At 41.8% G+C, this 25,517-nt stretch overlaps 1 protein-coding gene across 1 annotated transcript; it reads left to right on the top strand.

Moving 5' to 3' along the window:
• The first annotated feature begins 5,024 nt into the window (after positions 1 to 5,024).
• MUSTN1 (musculoskeletal, embryonic nuclear protein 1) lies at positions 5,025 to 22,977 on the top strand. The gene is made up of 3 exons (XM_081315895.1): positions 5,025 to 5,433; positions 19,365 to 19,485; positions 22,571 to 22,977. Exons 1-3 carry the CDS (start codon positions 5,425 to 5,427, stop codon positions 22,675 to 22,677), a joined length of 237 nt encoding a protein of 78 aa, XP_081172021.1. The 5' UTR covers positions 5,025 to 5,424; the 3' UTR covers positions 22,678 to 22,977.
• The last annotated feature ends 2,540 nt before the right edge of the window (positions 22,978 to 25,517 follow it).

The raw sequence follows: 25,517 nt of genomic DNA, 5'->3' as shown, positions 1-25,517 counted from the left end.
CTCATTAGGTGGCCAAAGTATTTGAGTTTTAGCTTCAGGATCTGGCCTTCTAAAGAGCAGTCAGGGTTGATCTCCTCTAGGACTGACCGGTTTGATCGCCTTGCAGTCCAAGGGACTCGCAGGAGTCTTCTCCAGCACCAGAGTTCAAAGGCCTCAATTCTTTTGCGCTCAGCCTTTCTTATGGTCCAACTTTCACTGCCATACATTGCAACTGGGAAGACCATAGCCTTGACTATACGCACTTGTGTTGACAGGGTGATGTCTCTGCTTTTTACTGTGCTGTCTAGATTTGCCATGGCTTTCCTCCCGAGGAGCAAGCGTCTTTTAATTTCTTGACTACAGTCCCCATCTGCAGTGATCTTGGAGCCCAGGAAAATAAAATCTGTCACTACCTCCATTTCTTCCCCATCTATTTGCCAGGAATTGAGAGGGCCGGATGCCATGATCTTGGTTTTCTTAATGTTTAGTTTCAACCCAACTTTTGCACTCTCCTTCTTCACTCGCAACAAGAGACTCTTCAGTTCCTCTTCACTTTCTGCCATTAGAGTGGTATCATCTGCATATCTTAGGTTGTTGATATTTCTTCCAGCAATCTTAATTCCAACTTTTGATTCATCTAGCCCTGCCTTTCTCATGATGTGTTCTGCATATAAGTTAAATAGGCAAGGCGACAGTATACAGCCTTGCCGGACTCCTTTCCCAATTTGGAACCAATCAGTGGTTCCGTGTCCAGTTCTCACTGTTGCTTCTTGGCCCGCATATAGGTTTCTCAAGAGACAAATAAGATGTTCTGGTACTCCCATCTCTTTAAGAACTTGCCACAGTTTGTTATGATCCACACAATCAAAGGCTTTAGCATAGTCAATGAAGCAGAAGTAGATGTTTTTCTGGAACTCTCTAGCTTTCTCCATGATCCAGCGTATGTTGGCTATTTGATCTCTAGTTCCTCTGCCTCTTCGAAATCCTGCCTGTACTTCTGGTAGTTCTCGATCCACATACTGCTGGAGTCTAGCTTGTAGGATTTTAAGCATAACTTTACTAGCATGAGAAATGAGTGCAATGGTGCGATAGTTTGAACATTCTTTGGCACTGCCTTTCTTTGGAATTGGAATGTAAACTGATCTTTTCCAATCCTGTGGCCACTGTTGAGTTTTCCAAATTTGCTGGCAAATTGAGTGTAGCACTTTTACTGCATCTTTTAAGATTTTGAATAGCTCAGCTGGAATACTGTCACCTCCACTAGCTTTGTTGTTGCTCAGCTTTTCTAAGGCCCACTTCACTTCACATTCTAGGATGTCTGGCTCGAGGTCAGTGACCACCTCATTGTGATTATCAGGGACGTTAAGCTCATTCTTGTATAGTTCTTCTGTGTAATTTTGCCATCTCTTCTTAATCTCTTCTGCCTCTGTTAGGTCCCTGCCATTTTGGTCCTTTATCATGCCACTTTTTGCATTGAACGTTCCCTTCATCTCCCCAATTTTCTTGAAAAGATCTCTGGTCCTCCCTATTCTATTGTTTTCTTCTATTTCTTTGCACTGTTCATTTAAGAAGGCATTCTTATCTCTTCTAGCTATTCTATGGAATTCTGCATTCAATTGGGTGTATCTTTCTTTTTCTCCCTTGCCTTTTGCTTCCCTCCTTTCCTCAGCTATTTGCAAAGCTTCCTCAGACAGCCATTTTGCTTTCTTGCATTTCTTTTTCTTTGGGATGGTTTTGGTTGCTACCTCTTGTACAATATTGCGAACCTCTGTCCATAGTTCTTCAGGCACCCTGTCTATCAGATCTAATTCCTTAAATCTGTTTGTCACCTCTACTGTATATTCAATGGGGATATGATTTAATTCATACCTGACTGGCCTGGTGCTTTTCCCTACTTTCTTCAGTTTAAGCCTAAACTTTGCAACAAGAAGCTCATGGTCTGAGCCACAGTCAGCTCCTGGTCTTGTTTTTACTGACTGTATAGAGCTTCTCCATCTTTGGCTGCAGAGCATATAGTCAATCTGATTTCTGTGTTGACCGTCTGGTGATGTCCATGTGTAGAGCCGTCTCTTGGGTTGTTGGAAAAGAGTGTTTGCTATGACCATCGTATTCTCTTGACAAAATTCTATCAGCCTGTGCCCTGCTTCATTTTGTAGTCCAAGGCCAAACTTGCCTGTTATTCCGGTTATCTTTTGGCTTCCTACTTTAGCATTCCAATCCCCCATGATGATAAGGACATCATTTTTTGGTGTTAGTTCTATAAGGTGCTGTAGGGCTTCATAGAACCGGTCAATTTCATCCTCTTCAGCACCGGTGGTTGGAGCATAGACTTGGACTACTGTGATATTGAATGGTTTGCCTTGGATTCGAACTGAGATCATTCTGTCATTTTGAGGATTGTATCCCAGTATTGCTTTTCCTACTCTTTTATTGACTATGAAGGCTACTCCATTTCTTCTGAGGGATTCTTGCCCGCAGTAGTATACCTGATGGTCATCTGAATTAAATTCACCCATTCCTGTCCATTTTAGTTCACTGATACCTAAGATGTCAATGTTCAGTCTTGTCATCTCTTGTTTGACCACGTCCAGCTTGCCTTGATTCATGGATCTTACATTCCAGGTTCCTATGGAGAAAAAATCTTTACAGCATCGGACTTTCCTTTCACCACCAGACATATCCACAGCTGAGCGTCCTTTCGGGTTTGGCCCAGTCGCTTCATTCTTTCTGGCGCTACTAGTACTAGCCCTCTGCTCTTCCCCAGTAGCATATTGGACGCCTTCCGACCTGAGGGGCTCATCTTCCAGCGTCATATCGTTTTGCCTTTTGGTACTGTCCATAGGGTTTTCATGGCAAAGATACTGGAGTGGGTTGCCATTTCCTTCTCCAGTGGATCACGTTTTGTCAGAACTCTCTGCTATGACCTGTCCGTCTTGGGTGGCCCTGCACGGCATAGCTCATAGCTTCATTGAATTACGCAAGCCCCTTCGCCACGACAAGGCAGTAATCCATGAAGGGGAAATGCCATTTATTACCCCACAAAATCAGTTTTTGAAAGAATTGGGTATGTCTAGTTTAATGAAAAGAAGGACTAGGGGTGACATGATAGCAGTGTTCCAATATCTCAGGGGCTGCCACAAAGAATAGGAGATAAATTTATTCTCAAACCACCTGAAGGCAGGACAAGAAGCAATGGGTGGAAACTAATCAAGGAGAGAAGCAAGTAGAACTAAGAAGAAATTTCCTGACAGAACAATTAACCAGTGGAAGAACCTACCTCCATAAGTTGTGAATGCTCCAACACTGGAAGTTTTTAAGAAGAAATTGGACAACCGTTTGTCTGAAATGGTATAGGGTTTCCTGCCTGAGCTGGGGGTTGGACTAGAAGACCTCCAAGGTCCCTTCCAACTCTGTTATTCTATTCTATAGTCAAAATTCTAAGTTTGCCCAATGGTCTAAATCTCTTTTAAAACTTGTGGACTTCAATTCCCAGAATTCCTCAACCAGCCATGGGAATTTAAGTATTAAAGTTGCCAAGTTTGGAGACCTCTGGCCTAAGTTAAAAATACCTCCTTTAAAGATTGTTTTCTGCATTCTTCCCATTCCCTTTAATACCAAAATAGGGGATACATAACTGGGAACTCATGGAGATTAATACCACTGTGGTGATACTTGGAAGCAGCATTCCCTAAGCATTGTCTTGTGTATTTTATTTATAACCAGGATTTAACACTTTCACTTGGACAGAAGTGGTGGCTGAATACAGAAATGTGAGTTTGTGTAGAAAAAGAATGTATGGAGGAGGGAGCTTACAAAACATAGAAGAAAAAGAAGACCCTTCTCTCCCTCTGAACTATTTTTGTCCTAATATTATTTACTCATTTATAGTCCATCTTTGAAAAGGGGGGGGGGGTTTGCCGTGGGAGTAATTAATCTTCATGATATAAGCAATAAAAGGAATAGCTTAAAATACATCAGCTTTAAAACTAACGAAGCAGAACCTAGATATCTGGGCACATAAAATGAAACTTAATTAGAAAAAGTGTTGCATAAGGAAGGGCTGGAAGGATTTTTCCTAAAAAGAACAGTCCCCAAGTTCTTAATTTAGACCAGTCGATAAGACAAATTTCAATCAGCCATGTTGGATTGCTTTGAAACAGAGCAAGAGAGAATATTCAGTGTTTGTTATGTGATGTTGATTTCAGGTTTTTCTGCAGGCACTGGACAATCTTCTTTGGAATAACTCACTTAGCAACAGAAATTTTGGACTCAATTGTGGTCATAAGTCATGGACTACCTATACTCTCTAGCAACTGACAATTTAAATTGATGCCACGCAGATTAACAACCACTTTAAAATAATGGGGGAAAAGTTATTTTCACTTTAAAAATATGGAGATTATACAGTATCTACAGTGGCTTCATTGTTTTGCTTTTTATATTGGGCAAAAAACTAGTGATTGAATAGTCTGCTTGAAAATGTAAAGCAGTTCATTCTAGTTGCTTGCAAAATTGCTTGTAGCTCTGTGAACTTCAAATGTTTATCTTGCATTACCAGTTCCTATGCCATATAGGGACTTAAAGGCAGTGGTGGGATTCAGCCACTTCGCACCACTTTGACAGAACTGGTAGTTAATTTTTTATTGCCCAGGCCCAGAATGGACGTCTAGAAGCAGCATCCACACAGACAACCGGTTGTTCATATATTTGAATCCCACCACTGCTTAAAGGGATATAAGCACATTAGATTAAAGCTGCTTAGAAATCAGTGCAAATGTCAGCTGACATTTAGCTCTTGTTTGTACCCTGGAAGTTATTTTCGAACTAGCTATAATTTTTGAACTACTTACACAAGTTGAAATATTATAGGAATCCAACCTAAATAAAATAAGTTGATGGCTAGGGTCATCTCACTAAGTCAAAATGTGATTTATTTCTGGTAGCTTAGTACTTCCTCACTGATTCACCTGTAGAAAGTGTTCATCCCAGGATTAATATCATGACAGATATTTCCTGCTCCAGTTGAGGATCAGCAAGTTTTGGTAGGTATTTTATTCTTCTACATTCATGGAGCATCTGCAATATAAAAGCATTGCCCTTTATAGCTATAAATAAATGGCCCCAGGGCTTCCTTTGAAGACACACTTGTTCCTAAAGACAAGGCTTCTGTATAGTTCTGCTAGCGCAGCTGTCTTTTCTTGTCACTTGTAATGTTCCTCTCACTCCACTGGTACAGTTTATTAAATGCTACAAACTTCAGTCACGGCTAAGAATAAACCTCTCGACAGTAACATGTTGTCAACCTTAAACACTCCAGAAGCTAGACTGGGAAGATGACCATGTAGAATGACTTCATAGAAGAGCCTATATAAGCCAAAGGAAGTAGGTTACTGCAGAGTTGATCCAAGGAACTACAGACTCAGTATTTTTACAAGTGTCACAACAATGTCCCAGGTATGATTTTTTTTTCTACTGCTTTATTTACAAGAATGATCATAACAATTTCTAAGAGAAACTGCAACTCTGGTGGATTTAGTCATTAGTAAGAAATGAAAAACTCATGATTTATTTTCCATCTCACCGATTTTTTTTGCTTGCACAGTCTTACTGGCATCTTTAGTGCAATAATAAATATGTCTTTGTGAAAATTTAGCTTGCAATTATTTTAAATTAGAGCAGTAACCAAAGTATGGCTTAGCTTTCTCTTTCTCATAGAATACGTGTAAAGCTATAGACCAGTGTTTTAAAACACTTCGGTCATATTACTCAATAAAATGCTTTCATTTACAATTGTGTGCAGAATTCTGCTTTATTTACAATATGCAACAAATATTGCTAAAATATATTTCTTCCTTTTGCTTGAGGGTCTTGTTTGCTGAATGCGAGATCAAAATTCTTAGGGCTGGTTAAAGAGAAAGAAGGCTCTATTAATTTCTAACAGAATTAAGTTTATTTTGGCAATAAACATCTTACAATGTTGAGATTTTTCCATTGTGTTGGAAAATGATGAAAATGTAAAGATAATTCACATGTACTTAGGGAACATTCATGTACAAAAGCAGGGAACTTCTTAATCCAAACAAAAAGACGGAAGGAAATCTGGGAGCAGGACTGCGTCGCAACTATTTAGAAACTCCTTGGAGAGGCTATATAAAGAAGTGTAGTCCTAAATCTTTTGATTAATGTTTTCAAATTGTGGTGCTTCAGAAGACTCTTGAGATTCCCTTGTACTGCAAGGAGATCAGATCAGTCAAATCAACCCTGACTGTTCCTTAGAAGGAGAAATGCTGAAGCTGAAGCTCAAGCACTTTGGCCACCAAATGAGAAGACTTGTTGGAAAAGACCCTGATGTAGTACAAGACTGAAGGCAAAAGGAGAAGGGGACTGCAGAGGATAAGATGGTTAGATCTAGTGTAATTTATGTAATGAACGTGAATTTGGACAAACTCCGGGAGACAGTGGAAAAAGAGAGGGCCTGGTGCGCAGTGGCCATTGGAATTAAGAAAAGTTGGACATAACTAGCGACTGAACAACAAAACCCTAAATCAGAGCTGAAAGGATCACTGGAGAGTGTATATTTTTCATCAGTCTGTCTCAGATAAGTTGTAGGATAGTTTGTTATTGGGTGTGCAAGGAGAGAAGAGGATTTTGGCAAAATTTGCCAATTATTGCATGTTATTTCCATAATTCTGGGAATAGTCTCACTGCTGATCTTGGATGTTGTTTCTCCTTGGGATTTTTATTATGGGAAACGATTTGTTCTGCTGAAGGACACTATTTTGATGCATGTTTCAAAAAGCCAGAAAAACATGGACGTTGTTATTATTGTGTAGTGGGTCCGACGCAAGGAAGAGACGCCAGCCGGAGTACGTGTTCAGCTCTTTATTGGAAGGGGGGTAGTGTACTGGGGAATGAGGGTTACCTGGCCTCCTTAAATACCTAGCCAGGTAAGCGGACAGCCAATGGGGTTGGCCCTAGGTTTCCCACCGAAACTGGTTTCCCGCCAAAACCATTCAGGCCAACGCCCCCTGGTGGCTGTTGCTATGCAGGTGCCTGCATACATAACAGTTATTATTTGTACAAACGTGAACAAATGTTTATATTTAATAATTTATGTATTGAAAATATTAAGAATTATATTTGTTTAAGGTTGAAGAAGGAGAATACTATTGGGAGAAGGGAAGATCAAAGAAATATACTATTAATTAATATACTAATTATGGAAGTACAAAAATTTATTATTATTGACTGTTAACTACTATTGATTGGATTTTTTCCCAAAATTTATGAACAAAGACAACACACTATACACTAGGCACTAAGGATTGTTATTGTAAAAAATCAATAAAACATTTCTTTAAAAAAGCCAGAAAAACACGTTGCTATCAGCTTGTAGCTGTCCTAAAATTCTTCCAAAATTTTGCATTGTTTATTAAATATATTTTGAACAGGAGATGTATGTCTGTACCCATCTATACTTATTTTCAGTCATTGCTATACAAGAATTATGCTGGATAAATACAAAATACCCAGTATGGACATGGAAATAAGTGGGAATGAAGAGGAGACCATATCAAATCAAAACTGTAGGACTGAAATTTCTGTGAAATTTTTCTTTCACTTTATTAACCAAAATGAAAAGTGGAAGATTTCTGCAGGGACACAGTAGAACACACATTTTCTGTTGTACTAAATGTTGGCCAATGAACAAAACATATCATCCATTATTCCAGGACATCATTTTTTCCAACCTGGTGTCTTGAGGTCCCCATAATGTCCAAACAGCATGACTAATGGATGTAGTTCTTAAGATTACAAGAATTGAAGTCCAACATTTTTAGAGGGTATGATATTGGGACATTCTCATTCCAGTTATTTATTGGTCATTAGTTGACAACTATGTGATTATTATATGTAACATATAGTGTAGCATATAATGTCCATGAGGCAAAGGATTTTTCTTTCTTTCTTCATTGTTTCACATATATGTAGCCAAATTAAAGAATGTAAAACAATGAAGAGAGAAGTTCTCCTATGTTCATGTCTGGTTCATGGTTCTCTGCTCTACTCCCAAGAGGATTCTAATTTTTTTCGCTATGAGTTTCTCTCATTTCAGCAGAAACAGATTGGAAGGGACTTTGGGGGGGTCTTCTAGTCCAGGAAACCCCATTTCAGACAAAAATGGTTGTTCAATCTCTTCTTTAAAACATCCAGTGCTGGAGCACCCACAACTTTTGTAAGCAACCTGTTCCACTGGTTAATTGTTCTGTCAGGAAATTTCTCCTCAGTTCTAGGTTGGTTCTCTCCTTGATTAGTTTCCATCCATTGCTTCTTGTCCTGCCTTCAGGTGGTTTGGAGAATAAATTGATCTCTGCTTCTTTGTGGCAGCCCCTTAGATATTGGAATGCTGCTGTTATGTCACCTCTAGATCTTCTTTTCATTAGACACACCCAATTCTTGTAACCATCCTTCATATGCTTAGCCTCCAGTCCCCTAATCAACTTTGTTGTTCTTTGCTGCACTCTTTCTAAACTCCCAACATCTTTTTTTATCATAGTGTCCAAAACTAGATGCAATATTTCAAGTGTGATCTTACCAAAACTTTATAAAGTGGTAATAAGATTTCGAAAGATTGAGGGCAAGAGAAGAATGGGATGACAGAGAATAAGGTGGCTGAAGCAGTAGGTGTGAGCTTAAATGGACTGCAGAAGATGGTAGAGGACAGGAAGGCCTGCAGAAACATTGTCCATGGGGTTGTGATGGGTCAGACATGACTTTGCAACTAACAACAACAAATAACATTTCATGTGATTGATCTTGATTCTATCCCTCTGTTAATGCAGCCTTGGATTGTGTTGGCTTTTTTGGCAGCTGCAGTACACTGCTGGATCATGTTTAAATGATTATCCACTAGGACTCTAAGTTCTCTCTCCATTTTAAAACAAAGATAATCAATAACTTGATTATCTTTCTTATACTGGATGTATGTCCAAAAACCTCTCTACATATACCAAGGAATGTGCTAATTATCTTCATTTTTATTACTTCCCATAAAACATGTTGATCCTAAAAGAAAGCACTATGTTAAGATGGAGACGGTAAAACCAACAGTCTGCAAACTGAGGGTAACTTTCACAGCTTACGTTATTTAAAATGCAAAGAGGCAGATGGGTTATACTGTCTCTATTTAATATTTTAGATTTCCTTGGCAAGTTGTTCAGCTGAAACAGATGGTCTTCATTCTGCTGAATATAAATCTGCAGCAGTTTATCTGACTGATTTTTTATATGGGAATGATGGTTACTTACTTAAACTTAATTAACCATGATGTGCATGACAACATGGAGGCAGGTGAAAAAGAAATTCAATATCTATCTACCCACCACACAATTCCATTTTAGGATATGCAGTGTGAAGCAGAGAGCACAAAGTATAAGAAATAGTATGCGACAGATAAGAAAAAAAGAAATTATAACTAATTTTTTTCAATATTCCAGTTCCATTTTCTATCTATACCTCTCCAGGGTTTTCTGCCTACCAACCATACTTACTTCTACTGCAACAATACGCTTCTTAATAAAATGCCTTTTCTTCTTTAAATTTCTCATCTTTTTTTTACAGAATCTCACTTTCAGTCTCTATCCAACTACAACTTATTTGCTCTTCTTGATATATTCACTTCTTCCTTTACTTGTTTTGCAAAGAAATTCTCATTCATTCTTTCCATAAGATTAAACAAGTTCAATGTACTTTTTTCACACTTTGTATTTGCTTTTCTATTCAGTTTACATTAACTCTTGACTCTTTATTTTTTCACTCTGTTTGCTTTTCTATTCAGCTTACATTAACTCTTGACTCTTACCTGTTCTTGTTATATCACAACTTTCTTAAGTATCACATTTCAATAATTATGTTTCTCCCAACCTACACAAATATACACGTAGCAAAGTGAGTAACAGCATTTTAGTTTCCTATAGAAACAGAGCACATATTTTCCACTATCACTCTAACAGCATTTGGACATCTTAAAATTTCTCTGTGCATTTTTAGTAGACGCATTTCAATACACAAATTCATATACTTGCTCTACATTTTCTCCATATACAGTATGTATTACTTGTAATCATTCATTCCTTTTTTTCTGTGCAATACAATCGCCTTAGTCTTTGATAAATTAGATATTCATATCCATACTCCATATTGCATCTAAAATTTGCATCTAATGTTTTCTACAAATATTTAGGATCTCATTTCAGAACATGGTGTCATATGCATACAAAAATACAAAATGTCCATGCCTTCAAATAACTTCTGATGTCCTCACAAGCATTTCTTGTATATTTATCCATAAATGCATTAAATAAATAAATAAATAGCCATGAAAATATCACATAGTCTTTTCTTATTCCTGGCTCAGTGTTGAACTATTCACTAATCATTATAGCCTGGCACATGCTTTACAGGTACTCCTCAACTTACAACAGTTTGTTCAGTGACTGTTCAAAGTTACAATAGCGCTGAAAAATGTGACTTATGACCATTTCTCATAGTTACAATGTTTGTAGCATTCCCGTGATCATGTAGCCAAAATTCAGATGCTTGGCAACTGGTTCACATTTATGACCTTTGCTGTGTTCCGGGGTCATGTGATCCCCTTTTGCGACCTTCTGACAAGCAACGTCAATGGGGAAGCCAGATTCACTTAACAACCAGGTTACTAACTTATCAACTGCAGTGATTCACTTCACCTGGAGGCGGTTCAGGTCTGGATGGGGAGAAACAGGCTTTGTCTCAATCCTGCCAAGACTGAGTGGCTGTGCGTATCGGCATCTTGGGCTAACCAGATTATTCCACCTTTAACGATGGGGGGTGAGGTGTTACCCCCCATTGATAGGGCTCACAATTTGGGCGTCCTCCTGGATTCACGGCTCAATTTTGAAGATCATATAGGAGCCGTGGCCAGGGGGGCTTTTGCCCAGGTTCGCCTGGTGCGCCAGTTGTGACCCTATCTAGACCGAGATGCCCTACGCACAGTCACTCATGCGCTCGTGACCTCCCGTCTAGACTACTGCAATGCTCTCTACATGGGGCTGCCCTTGAGGACCACTCGGAGGCTTCAACTGGTGCAGAATGCGGCCGTGCGAGTTGTGATGGGGGTTTCCCAATACTCCCATGTAACACCTCTACTCTGCGAGCTGCATTGGCTTCCGGTTGCCCTCTGGGTGAGATTCAAGGTGCTGGTGATGACCTATAAAGCCCTGAATGGCTTGGGTCCGGGATATCTGAGGGAACACCTGCTGCCGGCATCAAGCTCCCTTTGTCCAGTGCGCTCCCACAGGGAGGGTCTTCTCAGGGTGCCGTCGATAAAAGATTGTCGGCAGACAACACCCAGGGGAAGGGCCTTCTCTGTGGGTGCGCCTGCCCTCTGGAACCAGCTGCCCGTGGAGCTTAGGACTGCCCCCGACCTCCGCACATTTCGCCGGGACCTGAAAACCTGGCTCTTCGAGCTTTCCGGTCCAGGCTGAGAATTTTTAACTGGGGTTTTTAATTCTAGGGATGATTTAATCTTTTTTTAAATTTGTTTTTAACTTTTGTATTGGTTGTTTCAAATGCCCTGTAAACCGCCCTGAGTCCTTCGGGAAAGGGCGGTATATAAATTTAATAAAATAAATAAAAATAAAAATAAACTATAGCAATAAAAGTCTTTAAATGGGGCAAAAGTCACTTAACAAATGTTTCACTTAACAGAAATCTTGGGCACAATTGTGGTCATAAATCAAGGTCTACGTTTATTTCTGTTATATTTCTCTTTTATCACATTCAACTACACAATTACATAAAAGCATTTAAGCCTATTTGTTTATCCTATCTTTTGTCTAAGTCAACAAATGTACCATAAATCTCCATTCCTCCATTCATACATTTTCAAATGATCTTCTGAATAGCAAAACTCTGCTTTCCATACTGCCTGGCATAAAGCTGCCCTGCATTCTCCAAATTGTCCTATGATATGTAATTTTTTTTTTTATTAAAAAGTTTTAACATACAATTTTTCCTTTAAAAATCCCCCCTCCCCCTCCCTTCTCCCTCCCCCCCTACCTCTCCCCCCTCCCCCCCTCCCCCCCGACTTCCCAGAGCTAAATACAAGGTATATAAAAAAAACAATCATAAACAACCATATACTAACATCCATAAACTCTAAAATCCATCACTCTCTAGCTTATATAGGATAATATATATATATATTAAATATATATAGAAAAACAAAAATAGAAAAAGAAGAAAAGAAAGAAGACTTATTCATATGCTACATGAAACTTCTTAACCCTATACTTGTTCTGGATAAACTCAATCCATTTTCTCCATTCCATAATATAGCGTTCTTGCGAGTGATCTTTCAAATAGGCCGAAATCTTCGCCATCTCAGCCAGGTCGGAAACCTTTAAAGTCCACTCTTCTATGGTCGGCAGTTCCTCTTTCTTCCAATACTGACCTATCAAAAGTCTTGCTGCCGTAATAAAATTCAACATCAACTTAGTGTCCACAACTGTAGCATCTGTAATTATTCCCAACAAAAAAAGTTGCGGACAAAACTTTATCCTCTGTTTAAAAATCTTCTGCATGTTCCACCAGACTTTTATCCAAAAGGCCTTAACCTTTTTACAAGTCCACCATATATGAAAATATGTTGCGTCTTCATCACTGCACCTCCAACATTTAGGCTGATAATTCGGATACATACTTGCAAGCTTTTTAGGATCTAAATGCCATCTATAAAACATTTTGTAAAAATTTTCTCTTAGATTTTGAGCTTGTGTAAATTTTACATTCCTCACCCAAATCTTTTCCCACGTGTCCATTGTAATAACTTCCTGGATGTTTTGGGCCCATTTTATCATACAATCCTTAACAAGTTCTGTTTCTGAATCAATCTCTATCAACGCAAGATATATCCGTTTAATATGTGCTGGTCCCTGATTTCTGATTTGCTTTATCAAGTTTTCATCAGTCATTGTAAATCCATTTTTCTGGTCTTCTTTCCACCTGGCCCGTAACTGAGTATATTGAAACCAATTTTGAACAACCTTCTCTTCTCGCAAGAGGCTATATGATTTCAAACACCAAACATTTCTTTCCAAGCTTAGGATCTCCTTGTACGTAGTCACATCATGTTTGAAGCCAGCATGTATATTTTCTATTGCTTGTTTTGGAATTGCCCACAATGGTATCTTGCAGTCTAACTTATGTCTATACTTCTTCCAAACTCTCAACAATGCCTGTCTTAAAATATGCACTCTAAACACATTGTCTACCTTCTTGTCATACAACAAATATGCATGCCAGCCAAACAACAAATCGTGGCCCTCAAGATTTAATAATCTCTCTTGTGACAAATTAATCCAATCACTTATTCCTACTAATGCAGCAGCTTCATAATATAGTTTAAAATTAGGCATTTTGAGACCACCTCTCTCACGAGTATCCTGCATAATCTTAAGTTTAACTCGTGGCCTTTTCCCTGCCCAAACAAATTTATTGATACCTCGCTGCCATTCCTCCAGATTAGAATCTTTCTTAAGAATCGGTATCATTTGAAATAAAAATAAAAATTTAGGCAGGACATTCATTTTCACTGCTGCAATACGTCCCAACAAAGACAATTGCAATTTTCCCCAACTCTCCAATTCTTTTTGAATTTTCCCCCACAATTTTTCATAATTATTTTTATATATGTAATTTTAACAAACAAGACGCCTTGATTGTCTGTTACAATTAAATTACATTAGCTCCAGCAAGATTTCTACATTTAGTTCCTATGTCAACAATAAATGTTCTCTGCGCAGATACTTAAAGATTCCTAAATACAGGTAGTCCTTGACCTGTGACTACAGTGGAGTCCAAAATTTCCATTGCTAAGTAAGATAGTTGTTAAGTGAATTTTGCCCCATTCTATGACCTTTTTGCCATAATTGCTAAGCAACTCGCTGCAGTTAAGTGAATCATGTGGTTATTAAATGAATCTAACTTTCCCCACTAGCTTTACTTGTCAGAAACCATCTGGGAAGGCTACAAATGGTGATCACATGACCCTGGGACAGGGCAACTTCTGTAAATACATGCCAGTCGCCCGAATTTTGATCATGTGACCATGGGGATGCTGCAGTGGTCGTAAGTGTGAAACCATAAGTGTGAAAATAAGTCACATTTTTCAGTGCCATTGTAAGTTTGATCCCTAAATGAATGGTTGTAAGTTGAGGGTTACCTGTATGGGCATTTCTTTGAGTATATGCTTTTTCATTTGAATCAAAGGCCGATTGTTAGAAATTCTGCTTTATTCTATAGAAATGGTAGCAGAAGGTTATTATACAGCCATACAGCTTGGTAGCAGAGGATGGCTACATAGTCATAGAGATCAAATAAAGTGTAGTCTACAGTCACCATGGGCCTTGCTGCTTAACCGTTTCAACGTTCACAGGAAACCCTCCTCAGAACACAAAGGAACCATAGATTATAACCATAGATGCAAATTAAACACTGCTATCTACTGGCTGAATAATTCTGTAGTTACTGCAATACAATGAATGAATGAACCTTTATTGTCAAAGTACAACCATGCATACATTGAGATTGGCTGAGCCTCCCTTCGTGCCCCCACCCCCAAATCACAGTGACAACAAACCCTCCATCTTATTATACCATGTGAGCTAATTGCACAACACACCGGCCTTGCAAGTCAATCATACAAAATACATTCTAACATGTATTCCAACTCTCATACAGTGTTGCAACTTGCAACCATTCATTTAGTGACCAAAGTTACAATGGCACTGAAAAAATGTACTTACTTGACGTATACACTGAAAACCTTAAAACTGTCATGAAGCTGTTTTCTTGCTTGAAACAAAAGACTTTGGAAGTTTAAAACAGTTGCCATTTCAAGCTAATACGAATCAGGCTTTTTCCCTATGACTTACAAAATGCCATTTCTTCCTCATCTAGTAAGCTAGGTGGACTTGTTCAGTTTAACTCTGACAGTGCTAGAGAATTCACATCCACACATTCTTTTTCTATGCCCACTTTTCATTTATTTTACTGGGAAATTCATCTTTGATTACTCTTTCATACAGGAGCCATATATTTTCTTTCTGCTGTAATTCTGCTTAAAAATCTCACTTCTTTTTCTTCTTTCCTTTTCAAAATCCATACTTTTTTCCAGGGTCCATTCTAGGCCTTTTCATACTTCCAGACCCTCATGCCACTCATTTCCTTCACTAACTCTCTCAGTTTTTCATCATAATTAAATCAATGAGGCTTTTTAAAATTTAGATTCATTGCTATATGCCAGGTCCGTTGCTAATAAGGCTCCCCTTGTTCGAGACCTAGTGGAGAGTGAGCACGCGGACCTGGCTTGCATCACGGAAACCTGGCTGGGCCCAGAGGGTGGTGTCCCTCTGGTTGACCTCTGCCCGCCTGGTTTCCGGGTGCTGCACCAGCCTCGGGCCCATGGTAGGGGCGGAGGAGTGGCAGTAATCATCAGGGAGACCCTTAGCCCGCGGGAGACCACCGTCCCTCAGATAGTCGGGTGTGAGTCTCTCTTTCTGAGATACGGTCCTGGGGCGCAGTTGGGCCTGCTGCTGGCGTACCTTCCACCTAATCGCGCAGCGGCAGCCCTGCCTAAGCTACTCGACGTCCTCTCGGGGTTGGTGGTTGAATTCCCCAAACTCATGGTTTTGGGCAACTTCAACCTACCGTCCCTAGGAGGATCGTCCGAACTAGCTCGGGAGTTCATGGCTTCCATGACAGCCATGGACCTGTCGCAAATAATTTCAGGACCGACTCATGAGGAAGGCCACACCCCCGACTTGGTGTTCTTATCTGGACGGTGGCATGATGATATTGGTGGGGGCTCCCCAACCGTTATGCCCCTGTCATGGACCGATCATCACCTCCTACGGCTAGACTTCCGCTTTGTCACCCCCCGCCGTGGGTGCGCGGAGCCAACCAGATGGTACCGCCCCAGGCGCCTAATGGACCCTGATAGGTTCCAGGCAGCGCTTGGAAACCCACCTGCACTCCCTCACAGCTCGGCGGATGCCTTAGTGGAAGCCTGGGAAAGGGCAGCCACAGAGGCACTTGACCGAGTTGTACCCCTGCGGCCCCTGACCCGGCGCAGATCCCAGCAAGCCCCATGGTTCACCGCGGAGCTCCGGGAGATGAAGCGTCGGAGACGGGGCCTAGAGAGCCGTTGGAGATCCAGTCGATCCGAATCCGACTGGTTGCGACTAAGAATCCACACCAGGTCTTATCTCACAGCAATAAGGGTGGCGAGATCCAATTACTTTTCCACCCTCATCGCGTCCGCAGATAATCGCCCGGCTGCCCTGTTCAGAGTGACTCACTCCCTTCTGAACCAAGAGGTGAGGGAGGAACCCTTACAGGGTCGAGCCGAGGAATTTGGTCAATATCTGTTGGATAAAATCGCTCGTATTCGAACCGGCCTGGACTCCAACTGGGCAGAGTCTGAGGAACAGGACATGGGCAGTCTTGTCGACGTCATCTGGGAGGAATTTGATCCTGTGACTCCAAAGGAAGTGGACAGGATTATGAGGAGGTTGAGCTCCTCCACATGCTTACTGGACCCGTGCCCTTCCTGGCTGGCTTATGCAGCTCGAGAGGGGACACGAGGCTGGCTTCAGGCGGTCATCTCGGCTTCTCTGAGTGAGGGTCACTTCCCCGCCTCCTTGAAGGAGGCGGTGGTGAGACCTCTCCTCAAGAAGCCCACCTTGGACCCAGCTTCATTGAATAACTTTCGTCCAGTCTCCAACCTTCGCTTCCTTGCGAAGGTTGTTGAGAGTGTGGTGGCGCATCAGCTTCCTCAGGTCCTGGATGAAGCGGATTATCTAGACCCGTGCCAATAGGGCTTCAGGCCGGGCTACAGCACGGAGACGGCATTGGTCGCTCTGATGAATGATCTCTGGAGGGCCCGGGACAGGGGCCATTCCTCTGTCCTAGTCTTATTAGACCTTTCGGCGGCTTTCGATACCATCGACCATGGTATCTTGCTGCGGCGCCTCAGGGGATTGGGAGTGGGAGGCACGGTTCTGCGGTGGTTCTCCTCCTTTCTCCTGGGACGCTCGCAGTCGGTGTTGGCAGGAGGACAGAGGTCGACTCCGAGGCCTCTCGTTTGTGGAGTCCCTCAGGGGTCGGTTCTCTCGCCTCTCCTGTTCAACATCTACATGAAACCGCTAGGTGAGATCATCCGTGGTTTTGGAGTAGGGTACCATCAGTATGCTGATGACACCCAGCTTTTCATCTCAACTCCAAACAGCATCAGTGATGCCCTCGACGTGATGTCCCGTTGCCTGGAAGCGGTTCGGGAATGGATGGGGAGGAACAGGCTTCAACTCAACCCGGACAAGACTGAATGGCTGTACATACCGGCATGCCAGGATACTCAGAGCATTCCATCCCTTAACATCGGGGGTGAGTTATTACCCCCTGTTGATAGGGCCCGCAACCTGGGTGTCCTCCTAGACTCACAGCTATCCTTGGAAGATCACATAGGAGCTGTGACCAGGGGGGCCTTCACTCGGGTTCGACTGGTGCGCCAACTACGACCTTATCTGGACCTGGATGCCTTACGTACAGTCACCCATGCACTTGTGACCTCTCGCCTTGACTACTGTAACGCTCTCTACATGGGGCTGCCCTTGAGAGCCACTCGGAAGCTTCAGCTGGTGCAGAGTGTAGCTGCACGAACACTTTTGGGGGCCTCCCGATACTCCCATATCACACCTCTCCTCCGTGAGCTGCACTGGCTTCTGGTTGCCTTCCAAGTGAAATTCAAGGTGCTAATGATGACATACAAAGCCCTACATGGCATGGGTCCGGATTACCTACGGGAGCACCTACTGCCAGCATCAACACCCCTCCGTCCTGTGCGCTCCCACAGAGAGGGCCTCCTCAGGGTGCCACCGGTCAAAGAATGCCGGCTGGTGGCCCCCAGGGGGAGGGCATTCTCAGTGGGTGCGCCAACCCTCTGGAACTGCTTGCCTACCGAAATCCGGATGGCCCCCGACCTTCGCACCTTCCGGCGCGACTTAAAAACTTACCTGTTCCAGCAGTCCGGCTTGGCCTGATAGCTCTTGGGGTTTCATTTGTTTTTTACTATTGTTTAACTGTATATCCACCTTGCTCTGTACACCGCCCCGAGTCCCTCGGGAGAAGGGCGGTATATAAAAACAAACAAACAAACAAACAAACAAATAAATAAATAAATAAATAAATAAATAAATAAATAAATAAATATACTTAAGCTTCAGTCAAAAGGTTTTTTTTCCTAAGCAGATATGGACCAGTTATCCTTCCTCTTGACTCTTGAATGTCCAATGCTCCCAATTATTTTTTTGTAATCTTTCATTTCTACCTAATCACTTTGAGTAGCTTACAACCATTCAAATATAATAAGAAGTAATAAAATCACAATAAAACAAGACATGAAACAACATAAAAACAGTCATAAACAGAAAGTCAAGACCCAGGAAAGTGGTAGCCCACCATCACCAAAATCTTCAAAAACAGAATATGTAACTTTTACTGGCTTGGCAGAAAACCAAAAGCAGGCACACCTCCAAGGATAAGAAGTTCAAGGGCACTGACTCCTCTATGGAAAAGATCTGTCCAGGTTTATTTTTTCCCTCCCCTGATGAGAGGTTGGGAATCTGACTGTCTTCTCTCTCAATAACTGCAGAGGACTATGAAGGTTTTGGCTGGCCAAAATAGTTTAATGGCAGTTTTCCTAACTGTTTCCTGCTCAGTGTGTTGAGTTCTGCATACTCAGAATTGTAGAATTGGAGTTAAATGTGGTTCTTTCTCTAAAGCCTCTGCTTGGCGCAAGAATTCAGACTATATTCACAACAAATAGATTTCCATTTTATTTCCATTCCATTCCGGAGGTGAAACCGTATGGTGAACAGTTAAGAGAATTCGGTATGTCTAGCCTATCAGAGAGAAGGATTAGGGGTCACATGACAGCTGTCTTCCAGAACTTCAGGTGCTGTCACAAAGAGGAGGGGATTGACCTATTTTCCAAAGCATCTGAGGATAGGATAAGTAGTGGCAGTCATTAAAGAGAGATCCAACAACTAGGGAGAAATTTCCTGAGTACAATTAAACAGTTGCTTTCTGAAGTTGTGGGTGCTCTATCACTGGAAGCTTTCTAGAAGAGCCTGGAGAACCATTTGACAGGGATAGAATAAGAATACTGCCTTATTGGACGACTAGAAGACCTCCAAACAGCCTGATGTTGCAATTATATCTTTGTGACTGCTACCTAAGACTACTACATTTCCTGCTTCAAAGTGTTCTTTCTCTTGTCTCCTCAGCCAGCTCCTGTGAAAAAGAAACGTCCTCCAGTAAAAGAAGAAGATCTCAAAGGAGCCAGAGGAAAACTGTCTAGCCATCAAGAAATCAAATCCAAAACCTATCAAGTCATGAGGGAGTGTGGTGAGGGAGTGTGTGATGCTTCTACATGATTTTCATGCTGGATTTATTGCTACAATGGCAGCTGCTTCTGGTTTTTGTCTTCTTGTGACCCAAGAAGATAAAAGCTTACTTTGGGGTCCCAGTTCTGCTTTTAAATGCTATTTGTGTCGTACTGCTTCCATAAATTAAGTTCACTGAAGTAACATAAGTCCCAATAATGAACATTAAGAACTGAAGTCTTGCCTTGAAATAATGTACAATGGAGAATCTTCAATCCTTTTGACTAATAATATTAAACAAATTTCTTGGCCTGTCATGCCATGGCATATGGAATGGAAAGTAAAATAAGGAATAGACTGCCTATGGAGATTCTCAGTCATCCAGGTCATAGTTGTCCTAATGGTGTTTTTTCAACAAAGCAACTGGACTGGTTTTTTTTTTCTTGAGGAAGAATAATAATACATTTTGCTTCTCATCCAAGAAGCTTTTAATGAAACTTGTTCAGCTTTGAAAAAGCACCTTTGAGACAAGGAAATAGACTGCTTCACAAATTTAGCCTGAGGACAAATGGTTGCCTATATCCATCTTCAGTTCCAACAACATTGGAAACATTGACACAACAGCATCCTCCCTCCTCAGATGAGGCTGTTTGGAAGGCCTTGAACACCTGGCTCTGTGCCTAGGGTCCCAAGCGTGTAATTTCTTAGTTACATTGACACCAACAGATTATAATATCTCTTGACTGCTATTTGCATTGAATTGCCTTTTGTATTGTGTTTTAACTGTTTAGATTGTTTTTATGATTCTTTGCCAACCAGAGTTACTGGTTTGAGATGGGTAGCTATACAACAGGAATGAATGAATGTTACCATAGGAACAATCTACAGCATCAGTGTCACACTGCTGGCCCATGGGCCAGATGCATCGTAGCAAAACCGCACCCACCCCATTGCTGGCAATGGCAAAAAAGTTGCGATACGTCGCAACACATCACGTGACATTGCGAGTTTGATACACCTGATCTACAGTGTCTCGTTGATGATTTATTTTTATTTATTTTATTTTATTGGATTTATATACTGCCCTTTCCCGAAGGACTCAGGGCGGTTTACAGGGTATTTAAAACAAAAATCAATACAAAAGTTAAAAACAATTAAAAAGGATTAAATCAATCCCTGAAAAAAATAAAAACCCCAATTAAAATTAAAATTCTCAGCCTGGGCTGGGGAGCTCGAAGAGCCAGGTCTTCAGGTCCCGGCGAAATGAACAGAGGTCGGGGGCAGTCCTAAACTCCATGGGCAGCTGGTTCCAGAGGGCAGGCGCACCCACTGAGAAGGCCCTCCCCCTGGGTGTTATCCGCCAGCAATCCTTTACCGGCGGCACCCTGAGAAGACCCTCCCTGTGGGAGATGATGTAGTGCATAATACAGTCAGGGGCTCTATTTTAGACTCTGTAGGCAAGGGAGCTTGGGCATTGTTCGCCAGGGCCATCCTGATTTTGGCAATCAGAAAATCTGTTGTTTCAAATCTCCCTACATACACTAAAGATTCATCTGTCCCCACTTCCCCTCTCAGAAGGAAGGAGATCCCTGATCATATGGACCTAGCAGAGAAAGGGTGGATTCCCTGCAATGAGCACTGGTCAACCCAAGTCAGAAGCAGCTGAACCATGGATGTTCAGAGAGGATGTTCACTGAAAGAAGGAGAATCTTGCTTTGCTGCACTGTCCTGCCCTCTGCCACTCCCACCCCCAATCAACTGGAATGCCTGGTTCATAGGGTGGGCTGGGGTTGAGCTGTTTCTGTCTCTAAAGGCAGCCGCACCTCATCCCCTGAAGCTGATCTGTGAGGGTGTGGTTTACAGATTAGCTCCCTTGCAGATTAGTTGCAAGTCCAGTGCTAACTAGTCTGGGGAAAAGCCATGTGCATCTTCAGCTAAGAAACTTCCTTCTCACTTCTCACTTCGCAATCTTTGCCCCAACTGCCTCCCCCCCCTGCCCCGAAGGGAATTTAAAACATGGGTTTAAATAGAACTATTCCAGAACTGTATGAAAGTAGCTGCAAAAAACTTGGTTGCCTTTGCACAAAATGAGAGCAAGGTTTTTCAGTGGTTCAAGCCACCTATCAACACTCATCTGATCTTCAGCCCTTAAGGGAGCAATTAGTGGATACCTAACATGTTTGGTAAGAAGGCAAACAGAGCTAGAAGAATTTACCCACAATTTTCCTTAATTTGTCCTGCATTAAAGCCCCAAGGGCAGCCCTTCCCCCAGCCTCCTTACTGAGATTGCATAGAGAGCCAGTGCAAAGCATGTCAGTCTATATTTTTCTGCCAGCTCATAAGGGGAAGGATAACACTTTAAAATATTGCATGCTTTAAAAGGAAAGAACAGGAAAATAAGAAAAGCATAAACAGTCAAGAGACTATCAGCATCGTAAGGTTAAGTAAATGCATTCTTTGAAGAAGGTGAATTAGGCTTTCCTGTATTTACATATCTTATGCCATTTTATGACTGCAGATCATTACTATCAACAGCTGTACGTAGCACAGTATGAAATATGAGTTAAAATTGTCTGTTACAGCCTTGTCTTTTATTTGTTTCTTCTTAGCATTTTTTTGCAATTGCAGGATCTGCTTTTTTTTTTAAATTCATCCTTTGGTTGCAACAGGAATTGACTGACTAGCCCAGAGGTAGGCAACCTTGGCTCTTTTATGACTCATGGACTTCAACTCCCAGAATTCCTGAGCCACCCATAAAAGAGCCAAGGTTGCCTACCCCTGGACTAGCCTGACACCTGAGACTGATGATGTGGGCTGAAAGAAAGTGACTGGTCCAAAATCACCCAGCCAGCTTTCAAGGCTAAAGTATTGAGTATTTGCTCTGTTTGCCCCACTGGTGATTTTACTCCCACCTGATGATTACAGTGCAACCCAGAACATCCCCCTCAAAGTCTGGTGCATCTGAACAGGTTGCATGTCCCTACTTTGAAACATACATGATGTAGACTCTGGTGTTACTGTGCTTATTATGTTATCCTTCAGTTTGTCATAACTGTGACTGTGAACTATTCTTGCTGAAGCATTAATCAGCTACGCCTTTTTTTCAGAGCAAGCTGGCTCTGCTGCGCCATCTGTCTTCAGCCGAGAATGCACCGGAGGAGAAACTGTCTTTGACAAACCAAAATCAGAGCCTCCAAAAAGTGTTTTTGGCTGACAGCCATGAATATTCCCAGCATCCTTCACTGCTTGTCTTGTTTCCTTATATATCAGTCTTATTATTGGGCTTCTAACCTAATTCTTCAGTGATGAATCAACAAAAGTACTTGAACTGAAAGATGTCTCTTTTTTTTTTAGCTATCCAATAGTTAATTCAAGTTATGGAGTGCAGGATGATATTGTAATGACCAATTTTGTTCACAAAAATGCTCCAGGATTCTTCCTTTTAAAGTTAATGACCCAGTTCTAATTGTAATTATTGTGTAAAAGAAAATAAAGCTGGATGATTTTGACCTTTGATTATACTCTTTTATTCACTTGCAGTGTAACTAGGGAATATAAATATGTCACTTATATAATGATTTACGCACACAATTTGGTAGGAAATCTTTGGATTTCTATGGAAATAGTGATGTCTTTCTGTGGGAGAGCAACAAAGCTGAGTCTGGTTAAAATCTTGGCCTGGGACAAAACAACAGCCCAAGAGCTTTCTTTTAACTTTAACAATATTCCTTCAGGAAAAAAATATCCTCTGCCCATGCATACTTGCCAAAATAAGATTTTCCTTAATGTAGTCCTGGATTGCTGCCTCATAGCTTGAATTCTTCAGAGTAAAATAGAGCTGGAAGGGACCTTGGAGGTGTTCTATTTAGTCCAACCCTTGCTCAAGCAGGAGACCCTATACCAGACGTGTCAAACACAAGGCCAGGGGGCCGAATGCGGCCCGCAAAGTGGTTTCATGTGGCCCGCGAAGCCATCCTGGAAACAGTGAGGGAACGGCCCCCACTGCCTTGGCCCTGGCCCAGAGACCCTCAGATCGGTCCCACTCCTGCCCAGGCCCCCATAGGCACCCTTGATGCGAACGATGTAGACCTGGCCACGCCCACCCAGTAGGCCATACGCACTCTAGCCACGCCCACCCAGTAGGCCACGTCCACCCTGGCTATACCCACCCGGCCCCCTGAGGGCAACCGCAATGCTGATGCGGCCCTCAATGAAATTGAGTTTGACACCCCTGCCCTATACCATTTCAGACAAGTGGCTGTCCAGTTTCTTCTTAAAAACCTCCAGTGATGAAGAATGCACAACTTCTGGAGGCAAGCTGTTCCACTGGTTAATTGTTCTCACTGTTAGGAAGTTTCTCCTTAATTCCAGATTGCTTCTCTTCTTGATTAATTTCCATTCATTGATCCTATCTTGCCTTCTGGTGGTTTGGAAAAAAAATTGACCCCCCTCTTCTTTGTGGCAGTCCCTCAAATACTGGAATACAGCTATCATGTCACTCGTAGTCCTTCTTTTCTCTCTAGACTATCTATACCCAGTTCCTGCAACCGTTCTTCATACTGTATGTTTTAGTGTCCAGACTTTTGATGATCTTAGTTGCTTTTCTCTGCACTTTTTCCAAAGCCTCAACATATTTTTTGTAATGTAACCAAAACTGGTGTGATCTTACTAAGGTTTTATAAAGTTGTGCTAATACTTCATGTGATCTTGATTCTGTGCCTCTGTTTATAAAACCAAGGATTGCATTAGCTTTTTTGATTGCTGCTGCACAGTGCTGGCTCATATTTAAGTGACTGTCTACTAGGATTCTAAAATCCCTCTTACAGTTACTGTTTTTGAGCCAGGTCTCACCTGAAGTATGTACAAAACTGGACATTCTTCATCTTTGCCAGTGCAAACTTTGCTAAAACCCATCTTGTTACACATAGTGATGCTTGTTCCAAAGGATCAAGAGAGTGAGTGCAAAGTGGTACTTCTAGAGCTATTGAAGGAAGGTTCAGAAACAATCTTGCCTCTTAACAAAAGGATTTACTGCCTTGAAATAACTATCTATGGAGGATGAGAGAAAGTTTGGAAATGGAACCAACTTAAAGATAAAATATTATTGTTGTTAGCTGCGAAGTCGTGTCCGACCCATCGCGACCCTATGGACAACATTCCTCCAGGCCTTTCTGTCCTCTACCATCTTCTGGAGTCCATTTAAGCTCACGCCTACTGCTTCAGTGACTCCATCCAGCCACCTCATTCTCTGTCGTCCCCTTCTTCTATTGCCCTCAATCTTTCCCAGCATTAGGCTCTTCTCCAGTGAGTCCTTCCTCCTCATTAGGTGGCCAAAGTATTTGAGTTTTAGCTTCAGGATCTGGCCTTCTAAAGAGCAGTCAGGGTTGATCTCCTCTAGGACTGACCGGTTTGATCGCCTTGCAGTCCAAGGGACTCGCAGGAGTCTTCTCCAGCACCAGAGTTCAAAGGCCTCAATTCTTTTGCGCTCAGCCTTTCTTATGGTCCAACTTTCACTGCCATACATTGCAACTGGGAAGACCATAGCCTTGACTATACGCACTTGTGTTGACAGGGTGATGTCTCTGCTTTTTACTGTGCTGTCTAGATTTGCCATGGCTTTCCTCCCGAGGAGCAAGCGTCTTTTAATTTCTTGACTACAGTCCCCATCTGCAGTGATCTTGGAGCCCAGGAAAATAAAATCTGTCACTACCTCCATTTCTTCCCCATCTATTTGCCAGGAATTGAGAGGGCCAGATGCCATGATCGTGGTTTTCTTAATGTTAAGTTTCAACCCAAGTTTTGCACTCTCCTTCTTCACCCGCAACAAGAGGCTCTTTAGTTCTTCTTCACTTTCTGCCATTAGAGTGGTATCATCTGCGTATCTTAGGTTGTTGATATTTCTTCCAGCAATCTTAATTCCAACTTTTGATTCATCTAGCCCTGCCTTTCTCATGATGTGCTCTGTATATAAGTTAAATAGGCAGGGCGACAGTATACAGCCTTGCCGGACTCCTTTCCCAATTTTGAACCAATCAGTGGTTCCATGTCCAGTTC

This window comes from Vipera berus, assembly GCF_964194415.1.
Source record: "Vipera berus genome assembly, chromosome: 2".
Classification (NCBI taxonomy): domain Eukaryota; kingdom Metazoa; phylum Chordata; class Lepidosauria; order Squamata; family Viperidae; genus Vipera; species Vipera berus.
Note: the sequence above shows the minus strand (reverse complement) of the source record. Positions and strands in the feature narration are given on the sequence as shown.

What these genes read in the sequence shown, in the direction of transcription:
- MUSTN1 (XM_081315895.1), top strand. An exon ending in TCAAGTCATGAGGGAGTGTG is followed by an intron (nt 19,486 to 22,570) that starts GTGAGGGAGTGT and finishes CCTTTTTTTCAG; the next exon opens with AGCAAGCTGGCTCTGCTGCG.